The sequence below is a fragment of the Ambystoma mexicanum genome, chromosome 7p, assembly GCF_040938575.1.
Source record: "Ambystoma mexicanum isolate Mex_15411 chromosome 7p, UKY_AmexF1_1, whole genome shotgun sequence".
Taxonomy (NCBI): domain Eukaryota; kingdom Metazoa; phylum Chordata; class Amphibia; order Caudata; family Ambystomatidae; genus Ambystoma; species Ambystoma mexicanum.
In genome coordinates, this window is record NC_090939.1 from 876528243 (window position 1) to 876546979 (window position 18737).

An 18737-nucleotide genomic window follows, 5' to 3' on the forward strand; every position below is an offset into this window, starting at 1 on the left:
CATACTGGGAGGGCAGATAGTAGGTTTGCATATATTTTGGACGGAAGACAGTGTTTATTTGTGAGACATCCTGGCTAGCAGCCGTTTGTTGTTTTCTAGTATATGGAATCTATCATTAAATTAATAAACCAAGTGGTCAGACATGTCTTCCCGTCCCTCTCCAACTTATCACACTGGTCTGGAATGTCAAGCTGTCCTACCTCAATTAAGACACCTGAGTCTGTCTGATGCTTGGTCGATGTTCTGTGTGTGTGTGTGTGTGTGTGTGTGTGTGTGCGTGTGTGCGCGCGTGCGCGTGTGCGTGTGCGCATTCGTGTACATGTGTCTATGTGAGGAGCAAAGGCATAGTTTGTTGCCACTAAGGGAAATCTGAGATAGAACTGGGGCAGTGCAGGCATATATTTTTAGACATTCAACAGAATTTGCTTTATGAACTAGCATTAGGAAAGCAAGGGATCAGTGCAGGCATATATTGCTGCGACAGCCTGCATGAATGGGCGCCAGCACAAGCCTATATTCTTAATACAAGCAATATGTTTTCTTTGCTACTAGCAACATGAAAACAGTGACATTGCCGATCTGTTTTATTGGTCCTCTTGAAAATGTGATTTACATGGGCATTACTGGCTAATAATTTCGATACAGGACTGCATGCTCTGCTTTGGGCACAAGCAGCATGAACAGGGCTGGCATTGTTTACAGGCCTCAAGCTCGCCTTTCAGTACAACAAGCATGAAATTGGGAGAAACACTGGCATATTGTTGGGTCTAGGTTCAAATAAATCAACTCAAAAGAGATAACCATAAAATAGTGCCTGAAAACAGTGTGCCACAAACAGCTACAAATAAACTATAATGATTATTTCCATAGTGGAGACCCCTGTGGAATACATTCTCACTCTTTGTGATGAATGAGCTCCGTGAGTTACATGGGGCAGACTCTGAAGATCCACCACACTGACTATGGATTCCCCGCCTGTCTTTTCCCTCGGTTTCTTCACGGTTCATCCCTCTCCACTTGTCTGCACTATCCCCTTGCAGAAAGAAAGCAGAGAGAGCATATATGTGTGTGACTCAGTGCTGTAATGAAAGTGACAGCCAGGGCCCGTTTGCACTTGTGTATAACTCCAGACTGAGATCTTGGTTCCCACCAGCTCCTTCGCTTACCGTTGCAAAAAGTGCCCACCATCAACGAAGTGAAGTTGAACGCTTTAGGTGCAAAACAACAGTGCAATAGATATTTCATCTATTATGTAGCGCAACATGTAGCATTCTGATGAGTCGCCAGAAATTCAGAGGGACAATGTGTAGTCTTGAGCCATTGAGGGTCACAATTGACATCATTATGAATATACTGTTTTTAGAAGTGCTTTTATGCTATAATAAGATCTGTTAAGAGTCTTCACGTCTGCCTTGGGCGCAAGCAGCATGCGAATTTGTTTAACAGTGGAAATGCTGACATATTAGGACCACTACATGACTATCTTTGGGCACAACTGTCTTGCAAGTGGGGCAATACTTGCATATATTGAGACAGACGTCAAGGATGTTGTGGGCACAGCCTGCAAGAAAATGTGTAACAAAAATGCTTGTGCGTACTGTTGATGACCTGACATCTATTGGGGTGTTCAATCTGTTGCTCTTCAGAACCGATTGCAAATTCTGTGCCTTGTTACCCAATTTTTCTGAAGTGTGTGCAAAAGACACCATTACTTAAAGAAGAATCTCAAGGGGAGAGCAGCCGAGCTCCTCTGCCCTGGTTTGGGCTTACTTGTTCTGGCATATTCAGGGGAAACATTTGTGCCTTCGAACTTTTCAAATTCATGAGACAGCACTTTTCTTAGAATGTAGTCATATCATCCAAGTGGGGCGCGGGAGCCAAACAAGGTAGCTGGTTCGGTCCCACTCCCTTATTATGACCAAACATGGTGAGAGCCACAATCCCTCTAATCTCCATCGCCCACCGTGCTGGGAACTCCCTTGCATCAGAGTTTATTCTGCTTGGTGGAAAAGAAAGCCATGTGGGTGAGGAAAAGCTGCAGGCCTCATCTTTCTGTGATGTTGTGTTCAATCCTGTATCAGTTTTGAATTTGTGCTAAGGAGGTATTTGCTCAATTGATTGCTTTTACAGTAACTTGTCTACTTTCTCTTTTTTCACTTGACCCAACCCCAGAATTTAATATTGTATTTCACAGCAATTGACATTTCTTTTCTTTGTTTTTACTCCACCTACAGGAGTGATAGTCCCAAGTCAGAACTGCTGGCCAGTACTGTATCGAGCACCCCCGAGAAGGACTCTTCAGAGAGAAGCAATGACATTGGTAAGTGGGGACTCCTGGCTTGCTGTTATAAATAAACACGTTCCAGTGACCTGTGCTGCGTGTAACAGATAGCCAAGTTCATGTGAGTCCGTCCATTGCCAAGCCAAAATGTAATGTCTGCCTCTGATTTTAATGTGTCCCAAAGTGTGGAATGCCAGGGGAGAGAGACTGAGTTGCTCAACCCAGCTATATTTATTTTAGTGTTAACATATTTATATGGCTTCTACTAATAACACAACCTCGTCTTAAGATCTGGGATCATATTTGTCACATGAGACGCCACAGAAGTCTGAAAAGAAGTTCTGCATTTTCGAATCACGCCAAAATAAATACTTATTTTCCTCCTCCCTCATACAAATGACAGGTGGAATAGACAAGATTATCATCATACAGCACAAAACACTTGCATAACAACAGTAAAATAAACAACATGACCATAAGGATATATTTTGTTAAATAATAGATATAGATCTCGTACTAACACAATCTCTATTTTTTGGGTGCATTGGGTTTTCTGCAGAACATATTAAACCCCACTTTGGTGCTGCATATCGCAAAACTGCTTAAAGTTTAAAGATTTTTGGCAAACACCTGGAGCAGGTGTGCATCGCAAAACTTTCAGAAAGTGTATTAGTCTAGCTGGAAATATTTACTTTTTAAAATAGAGTTTCTATAAATCGGTTCTGCTGTAGCTCTGGGGTAACAACTATTCTCCAGCATGGGGTCTTGCATGGATTCACATGCTCATGAATATTCCCGGTCATCAGGCTGGGAATCCTGGTTAAAAAGAAAGCAGTTCAGCTTTAAACTTAAATTGCTTATCTTCTCTATAGCCTATCAGCGTCCTTTGGGTCATACTGCTCCCAACCAATGACACAGGTCCTCCTAAGCGCCACCCCCTATTGGCCATCTTCAGGTTTTACTATGCATTTATAGTGTTAGGAGTTCTCGTGCTTCACTCCTTGAAAATCTTTGTTTTTTTTGCTATTTTCTGAAGAAATCTTCCATCTCTCCTTCGTTAGCCGCCACGCTGCGACTACCGGCAGCGTGAACCTGTTGTCAGTGAAGATCTTCAATCCGCCGTCAGATCTTAAAACCATTGTGCCATCAGGCCCAGGTTTGTGCCTACATCTCAACATCTTGACCAAGGCTGATGCCACGAAGAAAATCCTCTTCAGGGCCTGTAAAAAGCTCAACATCTTTGTCAAGTGCCTTAACTGTCTTCATCCTGAACACGACACAAACGGATGTTCCATCTGCCAATCCTTCTCATCGAAGACCAAGAAGGATCACCACCGGAGGTTAGTGGCATGGATCGAGGAATGGCCTTTGATGCGGCCTGCGAGTGCAGTCATGCCTCATCCCGGGCCCCCTAGAAAGAAGTGGTTGAGGTCCTTTGAGGATTCTTCCTCTGCAAAGATACAAAAGAAGGTGTAATCCTGCACTTCATCTGCATCCTCGTCAAAGGTCTCTGTGGCTGCGGGACCAAGTTCTGGACGGGCTTGGTCTCCGTCGCCGGCTCTGTTGATGGTTAGCCTGCCGGCTGGTGGGTTACCGCCGACCGCAACAAAATTGCTGATGCTGTCCCAGCACAAATCCGTGAAGAGCAGATCTTCTAAGGACCCGGCTATGCCGTCAGTGACACAAGCCCCATCTATGACAACTTTGCCAACCGGGACTGTTGCCCCGTCGCCCACCTCTCCATTGACAACCACTTCGTCAGCGACCTCTGTCGGTGAAGTCAGGAAAAGTGATCTTCCGTAAGCGACGAAGAGTTTGTCAACAACCGTCATCTTTATCTCCACGACGGTCACCATGCCCAGGGTCTCTCTGCTTCCTAGACCCCATCAATGGTCCCGACTTGGATCCAGTCAATGACTGTGTCTATTCCTACTCTGCAGTCTCATGTCATAGCCTCCTTCCTGTGAACATCTGATGTGGTGAGAGACATTATCTGGCAACTACACAGATGACTCCACCTCCCTCAACATCTTCTCAACCATATAGGCATGGATGGCAGCAAACCACCTGTGATTCAACAGCGATAAGACGGAAATCCTAATTGTCGGCCTTACAAATGCTCTGAAGTCCCTTCACAAACAGTACACCGCTTTCAAGATTGACAACTGCACAATTCACGTCTCAACAACCGTGAAGACCTTAGGAGTTTACCTTGACTCCTCACTCACCATGTACAGGCAAGTAAGTGCCATTGCTTCCTCAGCAGCCTACTCCACCGATGTCATTAGCGCAGCCAGACCCTTCCTCACTAAAAAAAAAAGGCCTCAAAATCGCCCCCGCTATCATTGGCTCAAAGATAGACCACTGTAATGTCCTCTTCACAGGTACCTCAGCGAGAAATATTCAAAAATGATCAGTAGTCCAAAACAATGCCTTGAGTGCGGCCCTCCAAATCCCAAAAATAGAACACATCTTTAAAGCTAGAAGAGAAGCACATTGGCTCCCCATCCACGAGCGCATAAGATTTAAAACGCTATCACCCACAAGTGCTTGTACAACACAGCTCCCCCCTACCTCACACATAGAATCACTAAAGCGCACTCCACTAGACCTACAAGATCCCCCTGCACGGATTGCTGAGTCATGCCCAAAATCAAGAGATGCAAAGCAGGAGGTTCAAGCTTCCCTTACCTTGCTACGAAACTTTGGAACAACCTCCCCCCTCCCTCAGGGTGGAGAAATCATACTGGATCTTTCGGAAAGCTCTTAAAACACAGCTCTTCTCCTAACCACCTAACCCTCCTATTCTTCCCCCAGACCTGCAAACATTATCAGCACTTTGCACACCAACGTGTATGATACTATTTCTCTTCTACGCAATTGATCTATTGTTCTCATCACCTACGTAATCTGTAAACTGTTTGACAAAGTATGCTTACTTGACCTGTGCCTGCAACAGAGCCTCAATGCCTCTGGGTTGTTTGTGTGCTTTACAAATAAAATAATGCCTTTAGCTCAGGACTTCCTGCCCAGGCCTACAAAGGCAGTCCCCCTTTTCACTGTGGCTCCCTTGAGATCCCCCAGGAGATCACCACATATCTACACTAGAGGTTCACCGAATTTTGGCTTTGAGTAAGTATTCGTCCTAATTTCTGCTGAAAATGAGATATTTGGCTTCCGCCGAATACTTAATTACTCGACAAAATACATTAAGTACTGCCTTGACTGCTGCCTGGAATCATTCAGGTGTGTCATGTTTATCCTTTAAAATGATCATTAAACCAATGTTGCTGTCACTTCTTTGATTGAGTACATGCAGAGCAGAGGTGAGAAAGTGCAAAGTGCAAACAAAGTCCCTGCCCTTCATGTGCTGGAAAGACAGACTTTCATCTGGTGGTTTTCTGGGGAGTGGTGAGCTGAAGCAAAACTCAATATTCTGAATACATTTCTGGTTTCCCTTGTATTTTGCAGTTGAAAGCCATTGAGCTGCAAGAATAGTTCATAAAGTCGCTATTGGAAAATGGTATTTTCTTTAGACGCTTATTGATTTGCTAATGACCTGTGTGAGAAATCTGAAAGTTACCTGTTCCAATCCCACCAATTCCCAATCCAAATAATATAACGAAGTGGATTAATATAGCTCTCGCAGAGATCCCAGTAAGTTTCAAACTTTAAGTAAAATAGCTCAAGAGGTAGTTTGCTTGCAGCAAAGAACTGTATTCAGCCTGCAGGCCAAGGTTATAAAGAAAATAAGATGGCTCAGGGGAAGTGTGCCTGCGGCAGAGATGTGCTTGTAATATTGAAACGGGTTACAATTATTGCCCTCTAACTTTCTCATGTTGCCAAAATGAATCCCTTCAAATTGTGTAAAAGTGCCATATGTTACTAAAGAACATGACTATATATTTTTACCCAAAATGCCCCAGTATATGGAAGTGTAGAGGAGGTCCCAGATGTGGCCTGCACTCCAGCCACCCATTTTGAAGTACCAGGAACGTACACGCCAAGATATGTGACATATGATGAGCAAATAAACCATCAGAGAGCCGCACTAGGGCTCTGCCCAGTGCCCATCAGAAGAGCAATACCCATTCAAGTGCCCATAACCGGACAACCATGGGCAGTACGGTATCCATTTAGACACGAAATGAAGACTACTTGCAAACTGTCCCAGAAGAGACCCAAAGGGCCTTAATCGAAGGCGAATGATGACGACACAAGGGCCCGGAGAGACTCACAGATGCAAGAACCGACAACCAAAAAGGTGATAAACAAAGACAAAATGTTACGAAGAATGACGTAATGGACCTAGAAGAAGAGACAATGACGAAATAATAAAGAAACTGAACTATAAAGCAGGATGAAAATATGCAACTAGCCAACGCCTGTAAATAGCCTTGGAACGCAAGAAACTAAGAAAACAATGCTGCTTGCTATGCTTAGTAGAAGAATAGAGCGGCAAGCGCCAGCTATATATCTACCTCAACGAAGCACTTTATACAATAGCAGAATTAAACCCAGGTTGCGAAGGGTCAAACAGGCCAGGATTCATATGCCAGCTCAAAGCCAGACGCAAGAGCAGAATCGAAACTCAGCAAGAGGCAGCTCGTGCCTGGGAAGTCGAGATCAAACCAAGTGAGGGAGGTGGACAGTAACCTCGGAGAATCGAAACTTGAGAGAAGAACAGCCTTCCCCGCGAAGGTCGAGATAAGGAGGCCCAGGCAGGTGGCGGCCGAAAATGAGAATTAAATGCACAAATAGAAGGGAAAAGAAGCAGATTCATGGTGTACTAACACGTGACCAGCCAAGCACGAAGAGGTACCCACGTCTGATGTCACCCAAAAGCAGAAGATACCATAACTTTTCCTGACAAGAAGCTACAGGCTGAGGCCATCCTCAGCCAACTAATTGACACATAGCCCTAAAGTGCTGATTGATGGATACTGCATTTGGGTGACCATTCTGCATGCTGCTAATTAAAGTGGAGATTTATGCGTACGGTTGTAGCCAGCCCAATCACAGAGGGCCAAATAATCTAAGGTCCTATAGATAGTTGAACCAATGAGACGTTATACGTTTATTGACTTTTGCATGAGTAATGTAGAAGGGAAGGGCGTAGACGCCCACCCGATAAGAGTTATCCAATCCTCACACTCCGTTACCATATACAGATATAGCACCTATACTTAAGTTACCTTTTCCAACCAATAGAATTGCATGACAAACTTTTGAGTGTTACACGTCAATGATGACGAATTTTGACTATAATTATTGCTGTTTGAATGAAGATTGTGGGAGTTGAAGCGAGACAGGCGATCGCATCACTGTTGATTTCCATGTTTCCCCGTTTTTTGTACTTGTCATTAAACAGACTTCCCTTTGCCAAACCATTGAGTTGTCCTTATTGATTAGTGGTGGAGTAAGAGAATCCTGCAACCCATCCACCTCAAGGTGCAGCTATCTCGTCCTAAAGTACTCGAGGGTGAGGTCTGATCCTATGGGCCCGTCAGAGGTCGCTCCGCCATCCTGTACAGAAGCAGAAATATTCCTTGCAGCATTTGAGAGTTAAAAATAGCGGGATAATTGTGTAATGAAGACAAAGACCAAATGGATGCACAAGTGACAAAAATAAGTAATATAAACATGCACATGCCAATTAAAGATTTTAAAAAATCAGCATTCCCTACATATTTTCTCTGGTGTCTTTTACCGTGCCTCGAAACGCCACAAACATACCCCACCCGAAAAAGAAAGAAAGGTACTATCTGTTAATGAAAAGACAGTTATTCAAATGACTCACCCCACCCTTTTACCACAGGTAGAAAGCATGGTTTCAGACTCACAAAGGCTTGTATTCAGTACCATTTCAGCAGACAGCATGGTGCTAATTGCTGTACTGCTTTCTTTTGTCTTGTCTTTTAGTGCCTCCCTGGAGCCAAAGGCAAAAGGTGGGCAGGCCCAAAAGGTACATTTAAAAGTACAAACAGACACATCCTAGTCTTCCCTGACAGTCATTGCATACATGCATACTATACTTTTGAGCTAGTCTTAGTTACTTGAGCACTGCCCAACAAGCAACACCTTTAAATAGACAAAAATATAAACTGTGCTGTTATTGAACAGTTTATTTTCTGATAATGTTTGCCTTTCTTGGTTTACACAACAAGGAAAATAAATTCAATATAGAATGGTTATGCATATTTTAAAGTATGTTTTTAATTTACAAAGTGTTTTTCTTGTCTACATAACCTCATTTATTAAAAAGGCAACTATTTGACTCTGGCCGAATACTTGTCCAACTATTCGGTGTTCGGCTGAATACTTAAATCCACTATTCGGTACACTCCTGATCATGAGCCTTACCAGCCGTTTAGCCCTCTAAGGGGCTTAAGTCCGCTTGTGCTCTGCCTAACATTCTAACCACCCTGCATACGTTGAATGAGGAAATTCAGCAGTGGCTGCATACTCTTCCTGTGCCTGGTCCATCCAACAGCCCCCCAAGGCCACCTCACTGTCTTAGAGGGCACCCAATACCCCTGGGCCAGTGCTAGGGGCCCTGCCTCTGTGGCAAAGGAGCCAGTTCACACAGATGCTGGTACAGACACTGGCACCACCGGAACTCACACAGATGTGTATGACTATGTTCCCGTGATGGAGAACTGCTGGATGTAGATGAGCCCAATAGGGCTTCACCCCTGAAAGACATTGGCTCCTTCCACCCATCATATCAAAGGCAGCCAAGCTCTTCAACCTGGTACTAGAGGAGAAGAAGGAAGGCTTCCTTTTTCAGCTGCGAGCGTCCGCTAAGAAGACCATTGTGTCAGTCCCTTTGTTGGATGACATATGGGAAGGTGGAGTAGCAGTCCTGAAGGTTCCAAATCCCAAGCCTGCAACGTGTGACCAGCTGAAGAAGAAATATTAGGTTCTGGATTCAGCCCCCAAATGTCTCAGGTTGCAGCCTTCTCCGGGCTCTGTGGTATCGGCCGCTGCTAGAAAGAGGTCATCAAAACCACCATCTTCATCCATGGTACCTCCGGACCAGGAAGGCAAGAAGCTTGATACGACAGGGAGCTGTGGAACAAGCTGTGGTACAAGCTGGGGCCCATCCTTGACTTCCTCCCAGATGACAAGAAGGGCGAAGCCTTGGCCCTATTCCAGGAAGTAGCTTCAGATCACGCCATCACTGTCACGCTTGACATAGTGGACTCAGGTTTATGCCAGATGGGGAAAAAGTGTGGCTCTCTGGTGTCAAGGTTGGCTGAAGGCCACGAATTTCCACATAGACATGCAGACCAAAGTCATCGACACTCTGTTCAATGGGGACAACCTGTTTGGGAAAGCGGTAGATGACACTCTCCAGGCCTTGAAGACCGACACTTAGATGGTGCGCTCTCTGTGGACCCTACAGCAGAGAAGATCGTCTTTTCGTTCGTCAAAGGGAGAGTCTCCAAATCATCCTAGGGGTACACCACCCCTTATAGTCAGTCCTCCCACTCCACCACCCAGGAGGCTTACAGGGGTCGCTCCCGGGCCTATGGCAGTGGCACCCAGCATCATCGTCGTCCCCTGTTCAGGACACAGATGCCCAAGTAGGACTAAACAGGCTCAGACCGAGACCCTAACTTTTGCACCCCAGTGAGAGGCCGACTATCAAACTTTGTTGATCAGTGGCGAAAGATCTCCATGGACAAATGGGTGCAGGACGTTCTTCGGCAGGGGCACGCTTTAGAATTTCAAGACAAGTGCCCCCTGCGTTGCTCCTGTCGCATGACAAGAATTACACTTGGCTCAGCTGCTACAAGATGTGAAAGCCATGTTACAGAAACGGGCAATAGAACCAGTCCCTCAGCACCTCCAGGGCTCCGTAGTGTACTCCAGATATTTTCTGGTAAGGAAAAAGTCAGCAGGGTGGCGACCTATCCTAGACTTGCGACGCCTGAACAAGTGCCTAAAATCTCAAAAGTTCAAGATGGTCATGTTGCAGCACGTGCTCGACCAGCTGGAGGACAGGGATTTTCTGGCGGCTCTCAACCTGGTGGATGCTTAATTCCACATCCCCATTCATCGCAAACACCAGAAGTTCCTGTGATTTGTCGTCCAGAGGCAGCATCATCAATTCATGCTGTTCACTTCGTCCCGAAATTCGTCCCCAGGGGTTTTCACCAAATGCTTGGCCACGGTAGTGGCACATCTGCGCCATAAGGGAATCCATGTCTACCCTTACCTGGACAATTGCCTCATTTGGCCCCACTCTTCATTAGGATTCTCGATCAACTATCTGAAGACCTGCGTGGTGTCATCGCGGAACGCACTGTTCCTGGGTGCCCAGCTCAACAGTCTCGTGTCTGCGACTCCTTTAGAAGAGAGGACGAAGGCCATCCTGGGAAGGGTCCAGCAGCTGTCGACAGCGTCCATTGCAACAGTCCAGTCCATCAAATCCCTGCGGTCCATCAAATCTTCAGCTAGTCCGGCCATCCAACTGCCTCCACTTTTCGACTTCTTCTCCAGAGAAAACAGATCATTCCTGCACCACGACCCAGCGTCACTGAGCCTCACAGCCTTGCTCTGCAAGAAGATCCTCGCCAAGGCCAGTGCTCCCTCTACGATGGCTTGCTACAGGTACAAATGGAGGCGCTTCACAGTATGCTGACGGGCACGGTAGATTGCATGGCTGGGAGTAACTGCTCCATCAAGGTCCCTCTGGCCGCCATATCCTGCTAGGCATGGGCACAGGGAAGCTCCTCCCTGTGGTTGCACAGGCTCGTTAAGGAGTTCCTCAGCGATCTCTTCAGGACAATCCCTCCGGTGAAGGCTCCAGCCATGGCTTGTGAACTGAATGTGGTCCTGTCTAAACTCATGGGGCTTCCGTTTGAACCAATGCATCATGCCCCTTTGAAGTTCCTATAATGGAATACCGTTTTCCTGGTGGCTATAACCTCTGCCAAAAAAGGAAATCCAGAGGACAAATTTACAAAAATATCAAAATTATTTATTTAGTTAATACAAAAATGTTGAATAAATCAAGAACAATTAGTTCAGTGCTAGGATATACAAATATTTTTTAATTGTATTGTCATGGTTCTTTTATGCCTTTTGCTAATTGAGTAGCTGATTGTGAAGAATGGATGTAGACATGGATATGTTTGTCGATACTGAGGTATGTGGTCCAGTACAGATGTTAGAGATTAATGGTTTTTCATTTTCCTGCACTGAACTAATTGTTCTTGATTTATTCAACATTTTTGTATTAACTAAATAAATAATTTTGATATTTTTGTAAATTTGTCCTCTGGATTTCCTTTTCTGTTATATACATTTTGGATCTCCTTAATCCAGAGAGTGGGGATTCCTGCTCTTCAGTTTTCTATAATTTACATATAAAACAAGTCCGCTGACTCCTGGCACGTGAGAATCGTATCAATGGCAAATGCAATCAAACACATGCCCTGAAAGAAATTGTTAGACTTTGGAATGCTTAAAGGGATGGTCTAGTAAAACATTTTAATTAAAAAATAGATAGGCAACATAAAAAAAAAAAATACTAGCATTCTCCGTTTTAAAACTTCCTATGTAAAATTTGGAGCTATTCAAGCTCAAAATGTGCAAAAGCAAGCACATGGGCGCATCCATTTTGTGAAATGGAGGCCCTCCTGTGCTGGCTTTTGCTTTTGCGGCACTAATGAAGGAAAAGCCAGCCAGCTGTAGTAAACAAAGGCTACCGCTGGGTGGCTTTCCCTTCATTAGTGCTGTAGGAGGAGGACGGGAACGGAGACCAGAGCAGGAAAGCTGCAGATGAATCTCGGTAAGTGCTATTTATTTTTTTTTTTTAAATAAGCACTAGCTGCGGTTTTTTTTCTAAGTTTTCTGGGCTGGAGGAGCCCGGAAAACTTAGAAATAAAACCGCAGCTTTAAAAACGTTGTATTTATGTTTGCGGTCGCTTTTGAAGCGACCGCAAACATAAATACAACGTTGTGTTGGAAAACGCTGCGATTTTTCTTTGCAAGTTTCTCAGGCTCCTCTGGCTCGGAGGAGCCTGAGAAACTCGGAAAGAAAAACCGCAGCGTTTTCCAACACAACCGCGTTGTTTCTGCCTGAATCTGCTTTACCATTTGGGGCTCTCGGGATCGAGAGCCCCAAATGGTAAAGCAGATTCAGGGCCCTGGGAGCACCGGAGACCCAAAGTGATAGCCACAGCAGGCAGAAACACACGTGGTTGTGTTGGAAAACGCTGCGGTTTTCTTTCCAAGTTTCTCAGGCTCCTCCGAGCCGGAGGAGCCTGAGAAACTTAGAAAGAAAAACTGCAGCGTTTTCCAACACAACGTTGTATTTATGTTTGCGGTCGCTTCAAAAGCGACCGCAAACATAAATACGTTTTTAAAGCTGCGGTTTTATTTCTAAGTTTTCCGGGCTCCTCCAGCCCGGAAAACTTAGAAAAAAAAACGCAGCTAGTGCTTATTTTTTAAAAAAAAATAAATAGCACTTACCGAGATTCAGCTGCAGCTTTCCTGCTCTGGTCTCCGGTCCCCGTCCTCCGCCTACAGCACTAATGAAGGGAAAGCCACCCAGCGGTAGCCTTTGTTTACTACAGCTGGCTGGCTTTTCCTTCATTAGTGCCGCAAAAGCAAAAGCCAGCACAGGAGGGCCTCCATTTCACAAAATGGATGCGCCCATGTGCTTGCTTTTGCGAATTTTGAGCTTGAATAGCTCAAAATTTTACATAGGAAGTTTTAAAACGGAGAATGCTAGTATTTCTTTTTTTTATGTTGCCTATCTATTTTTTAAATAAAAATTTTTACTAGACCATCCCTTTAAGAGTGCTCCAGGAACGGATATATGTTTTTCTTTTTCAGCTAACGTTCTGTGTAAAATGCAAGTGAGGCTTCTTTATTGAAAGAATTTCGATCTAACTGAAAAAGAAAGTAGTGGTTTTTGCATTAAAACATTAGTTCTTCTCATTGCCAATTTACTAGTAATTAATTGTGTGATAAATAACAGTACTTGTCTGGTCATTGTATTGATGTACTCTATTTAGAAAAAAAGCAAATACAAAACAATTGCAAAGTTTAGACTTTAACACAATGTAAATTATCTCCTAGGACAATAAATCAAGTTTTAGATTTTTTGAAAGAAACACTTATATAAAAATCTTAGGGGGGGGGAATATAGTTGTCTACATGAGTTGGGAATGCCAACTATAAGGTACAATCACTCAGTACAAATTAACTATTTCACTAATTCAAAATCCATTTGTGGTACACTTTTAACTCGCTTTATACAACTAGCTCAAAACACTAACTTTAAATATTAGGTAGCTCACATTCCTGCTATATTTACAGTGAGTCTTGAGAAGTAGTGATGTGGTGTGAATTGGCGTCCTATTGGTGTCCTTTGGTGTTTGCCCTTTTAAGCAAAATGGTTATAGCTTAAAAATGTGTGCAACTCAAGCTACTTGACCTCATGGTCCTGAAAACACATAGTGCCCTGCACAAGGTCCAGTACAATGGGTGAGCTGCCTGAGGCCTCTTTCAGGGCCTGCTGTAATACACATCAGAAAATGTATCACTAAGGAGAGCCCGGTAGCAATCGCTTCCACTTCCTAAACTGCACCACGTGTTTTTCATTCTAGGGGCAGTAGATGTCTTCAGTGAGGTCACAGGAAGGAAACTTCTCCTGCCAAAAACACGCACCTCTGATTGTACTCCCCCTCCCCTTTAATTGTGATCTTGTTCATCAAGCATTTTATTCAATTCGAGGAAGAAATTGGGAGTTGCAAAGGCTCTAGCTCAGGGGTCTGCAAACCTTCGCTCTCCAGATGATTTGTACTGCAACTCCCATGATCCCTCACTGTTGGCTCTATTAGCTAGAGCTGATGGGCATTGAAGTCAAAAGCATCGGAGATACAAAGTTTACAGACTCCTGCTTTCACTAGTCTATTCCATGTGTACAGATCTGAGTTCTACACTGTCCTTGCTTCATCATTTCCTTTGAGGGAACCCAGTTTTCCATCTGGCAAGATATCTAAAGTAAGACTATTAAACAAAAAAAAAAATTAAAACAAAAAAAAACACTTCGAGTGACTTACAGAGTTAGGATTTTAAAATAACATTGGCCTATTTTGTAAAGATATAAAATTGCACAGAGGGGCCCGTCTATGTTTGCACTTGTGTGTAAAGAGGTTCTATGCTTGCAAATGTAGGCATTTAAACTAGGCAGTGCAAGAAATATTCTAAAACAGGCAAGATCGCCTTTTCACCTTTTTGCACTTCGGGTTGCAATAAGTGAAAAAGCCACATGCAATGCCTGCATGACAGACAGCATTATCAATGGATTCCTAGGGAGTTCTCCTGCTTTTAGTATTTGCAAAAGAACAAGTGGATTCCCTAGGAATTTGGTGGTTTTACGCCAGAATCAACATGTCATGCTTGTACAGGCCTAGCAGATTCTTAAAAATTCCATTAGAACTGCAAGGCGAGTTCCTTAGTTTACATACTCGACCTAAGAGAAGTGCACTCGCCCCATGGTGACGGATGACAGAATATTTACCAGTGCTTTTTGTGAAATGGTGCAGGTCACCGAAAGTAAACTTTATTTTTGGTGCAGTGCTGCCACCCAAAGGTCAGCCATTCACAGGGAAACTTTTATTTACCATTGACTGCAAACAGTAAATGGCAATGTTTGTTTGCAGAACATGTCAGATCCCCATATTCACCAGCAAGGTCGAGTACCATACAAATGTTGCTCGCCCTTCATAAAATCTCCTTGCCAATGCAATTGGACTAGTAGATTTGGCAAGCCCTGAAGTGGTTTTTCAAGGTTGACTTTGAAAGGCAGGTTCAGGACCAAAGAGAAGTAGACTTGGTGGTGCTACTTCTGGCAGGGTCGGCTGGCATGCACAGTTCTTAGTGTCATTACTATCGCAGCCAAAGACGTTGATGCTAATTTAAAGCTTTTTCTTTTTTTTTTTAAGTACGGTATGAAAGGATGCTCGTGTCCTTGCATGAAAAGCATTTGGCCCAAGCCATCATGGACACCATGGAAACAGGGAATGTATCAAGCCCCTTTTTTCTTTCCATGCCAGTTTTAGCATCGGGGCGGTAACTGATGAACTGTGGTGATGCCGATGGAGCAAGTAAACATGGGACAGTGGGTGTTTTTTAAAATTTTGGGCTGATGTTGTGGGGTGTCATCCTGTTACAATGTGGAGAAGAGTGGGGGTAGAGCAGGAGGAAACATAACAGCTGTCCGAACTTCGCACCTGTGTGTACTAGCAGTAAATAAATCCCACGTTCCGAGCATCCTACAATGCTAGGGTGGCTGTTACAGGTGCTAATGTGTGTAGATCACTGACTAGTTAGGGACTCTGAATTAGACGTCAAAATATTGCATGTTCTCTAACTCCACCTTAATATGTTGAGCTCTATTCTGTGCCGGCAAATCCTGTATTGGAATACAGAGCGGCTGATTAAATTAAAGGTGCATTGAAGATTTACGTGTGATGGCTAATTTATTGATGCTGTGCTTACGTTAGTAATGTGCCCCATTACATATTGTGTGGAATGCTGTGGCAGCCAGACTCATATTGCCATGTGGTGTGCCTGTTGTGAGAAACCTTTGGGCGTTCTCATAACTACTCCATGGGGATCTTTAGCCGAGGTGGTCAGGGGAGGGGCATCGCTTTGGATCCCAAAACCCTGTGGGTGGTCAAGCGATGGAGGATCACCTGGGTGGAGGGTACTTGCGGATTGGGGAGGGGACGCTGAAGGCGAGACATGGTGTTTACCCCTTCCTGATTTTGATCTACTCCCCCCTCCATCAACCATCATGGGCTATTGTCAACCTTATCCGATATCCCTTTCTTCAATCCTACGAAATACTGAGGTTAGAAAACGGCAACTGGCAATATCTACTTCCTGTCATAAACCCCATTTTGACACTGGGACAAGAAGCAGCCCACCACCTACTTCCCATTCCAAACCCCATTCTAAGAGGAAAGTAAAGAAAGAGCAACCAGGATCAAAATAGACTTCCTATAATATCGTTTTTTCCCTCCATACCTACAAAGTACTGAGAAGAGGGAAATGCTTAAAAGAGTAACGCAGAATACTTATAGGAAACACCACTATAGTACTGGGACGAAGAAGATGGATCCTAAAGACTACATAGCTGAAGATCAGGTATGTCCCAATAATTGGTCTAATTGGAATCAGGCAAACCTGGCAAGTGAATCACACCTGAATCTCCTTGATGGGATGCAGGTGTATAAAAGGCAGAGCACCAGCAAACTTGCTGAGAGACCAGCAGGATGGCCAGATCAACCCGCGAGAAGCCAAAGGATAACGGGATACCGAGACACTGAAGGACTGCGCGGTGAAGCAGATAATTGCGTGGCAAGGGAGTCATGTCTCTAAGGAGCCGGGAAAAGCAGAAGGGATCCGTGGAATGTTTGTCTCTAGGCTGTAGCCAAGCAGTGCTTGTTCCCCTGAATGGGAGTACCAGTCCAGGGATGTCTGAGGGGCAGGCGGTGAGACCCTGGACTCAAATACAAGAGGCCGACTCAACGAGGAAGCTAACGAAAAGAGCGCTGCAACGAGTGAGTTTCAAAGACTGTGAGAAACCCAGTGCGCATATGAAAGTGAATGTTGCAGAGAGTAACATTGTATCGGAGTGGTTGTGTGCAGTCGGCATGTTCTCGAAAACCTCCCATCAAAGCGCCAAGAACAAACTGAAACGAATGCAGTGTTAGAAATGGATTTTGTAGAAATACTTTATCGGAGTGGTCACATTTGAAGAAGCAGTACGTGTTCAAAAGTCTCTGATCAATCCAGGACACTGAGAAAGTAATACAAAATGGTAATGCAATGGAAAAGTGAATGAAAGCTGTGGATGAGCAGTCGGGGGGGGGGGGGGGTGGGGGAGGGGAGAAGCCAGTGAGGTGTGAGCAAACTGCTGAACAAATACAACTGAGCTGAGGTGAAGGTTATAAATAAAAGCCAACAAAGTGGAATATGGAAAATGTTGCCAAATAAGTGCCAAGAAAGATAAATCCTTGATCTATGAACTTGTGAGTTTTTGTGAATTGTGAAACCCATGTAAGTCAATGTGGCAGAAAGTTGGGGCAAGAGCACCTGGTAGAGTGACTTGTAATGGGTGGGCCTGTTAACTGTGCCTAGCCTACGTAGCCCTAGCCCCAACAAATCCAGGAGAATTGTAAAAGCAACCCTGACACAAGATAAAGCTGAACATTGTGAGGGTGTTTTGTGAAGCTTGGGTGAAGGGAACCCTGAGCTCCTTTGGAACATTACTTTGTGAAGCAGTGTTTGATGAAGCTTGTGGAAGGGGAATCTGAGCTCCTTTGGAACATTGTTTTTTGAACCAGTGCTTGAAGCATGGTGAAGGGAACCCTAAGCTCCTTCTAAACTTTGTATACCGAAACCAAGTGTGCATGAAACTTGGGAAAGAGAAACCCTAGTCCTGAAGGAACATTTGAAGCCTATAATTGTTGGAACTGTATCCTGAACTTGGGGAAGGGAGCTAGAGACTGCTCCAGACTTCATTTTGAACACTATCTGAATTTGAATAACCCTAGACTACATTTCAATATTGGACTTCAGGGCAATCATAGGTTTTGACACAGACACATTCTTGGTTTGGATTTACGGACATAGACTTTCCTTTGTTTTTTTTTAGGTGGGGAAACCCCAACATAGCTATAGGGCAAGTTAGGCATTACACCCATCCTGATACTTAATAAAGATTCTATTGTTGAATTCACAATCTTTTGTCTGTGTCATCTCTTGATACCATGCCTGCCTCACACTGCCGAAATGTGCCATCTGTCTCACTCTTGGAAGAGCATGTTTAGCTGCTGATACTGCTCCATCTGGTTGAACACCAACGAACCTTTGCAGGGGGCTTATTGAATAGGTCACCAACTCCACCACAACGGCCAGACATGGGTTCACAATAGATACCTGAGCAGCATCCTAGCCGTTGTTGTATGGGCCTGCATTAATGATCCACCCATGCTTACTCTGGCAGGAGAAGGCCCCACAGGTCTTACGTGCCCAAGTCCAACACTTTGGGTATTGCAACTTGTAAACTAGGCTAGAGTGGGTTTAGAAATTGGGCTCCCGCTGCATGATTGCAGTCACCTGTATCGGTTCTTCAACAGCAAATGTGCTGGTGAGCCGTCAGTCTGCCCTCTGCAAATAAGAGCATGTACCATGCAATAATGGACTTCAACACTGTACGTGCCAGGGCATCCAGTATTATAAAAGGCGTGTACCTTCTCTTGTTTAATATCCTGTTGCACATTTGCTCACAGCCTGCCTTAATGGGACACTGCACTAATTCGAGGAACCTGAACACTTTGTCTGAATCGGCCACAATATTTAGGAGTGCCCCTATCAAGTAAATCAAAGGGTGTTGAGATATTTAACTGTACTAATATAGTGT

General features: G+C 44.4%; 1 protein-coding gene across 2 annotated transcripts in view; it reads left to right on the plus strand.

Annotated features, from left to right (window-relative positions):
• Window positions 1–18737, plus strand: part of SH3KBP1 (SH3 domain containing kinase binding protein 1) — a 1496599-nt gene that overhangs the window by 1363289 nt on the left and 114573 nt on the right. For both annotated transcript variants that reach the window (XM_069637105.1, XM_069637106.1), the window contains one exon: window positions 2235–2320. In XM_069637105.1, the coding sequence (XP_069493206.1) occupies window positions 2235–2320 (86 nt within the window). The remainder of the gene's footprint in view (window positions 1–2234; window positions 2321–18737) is intronic.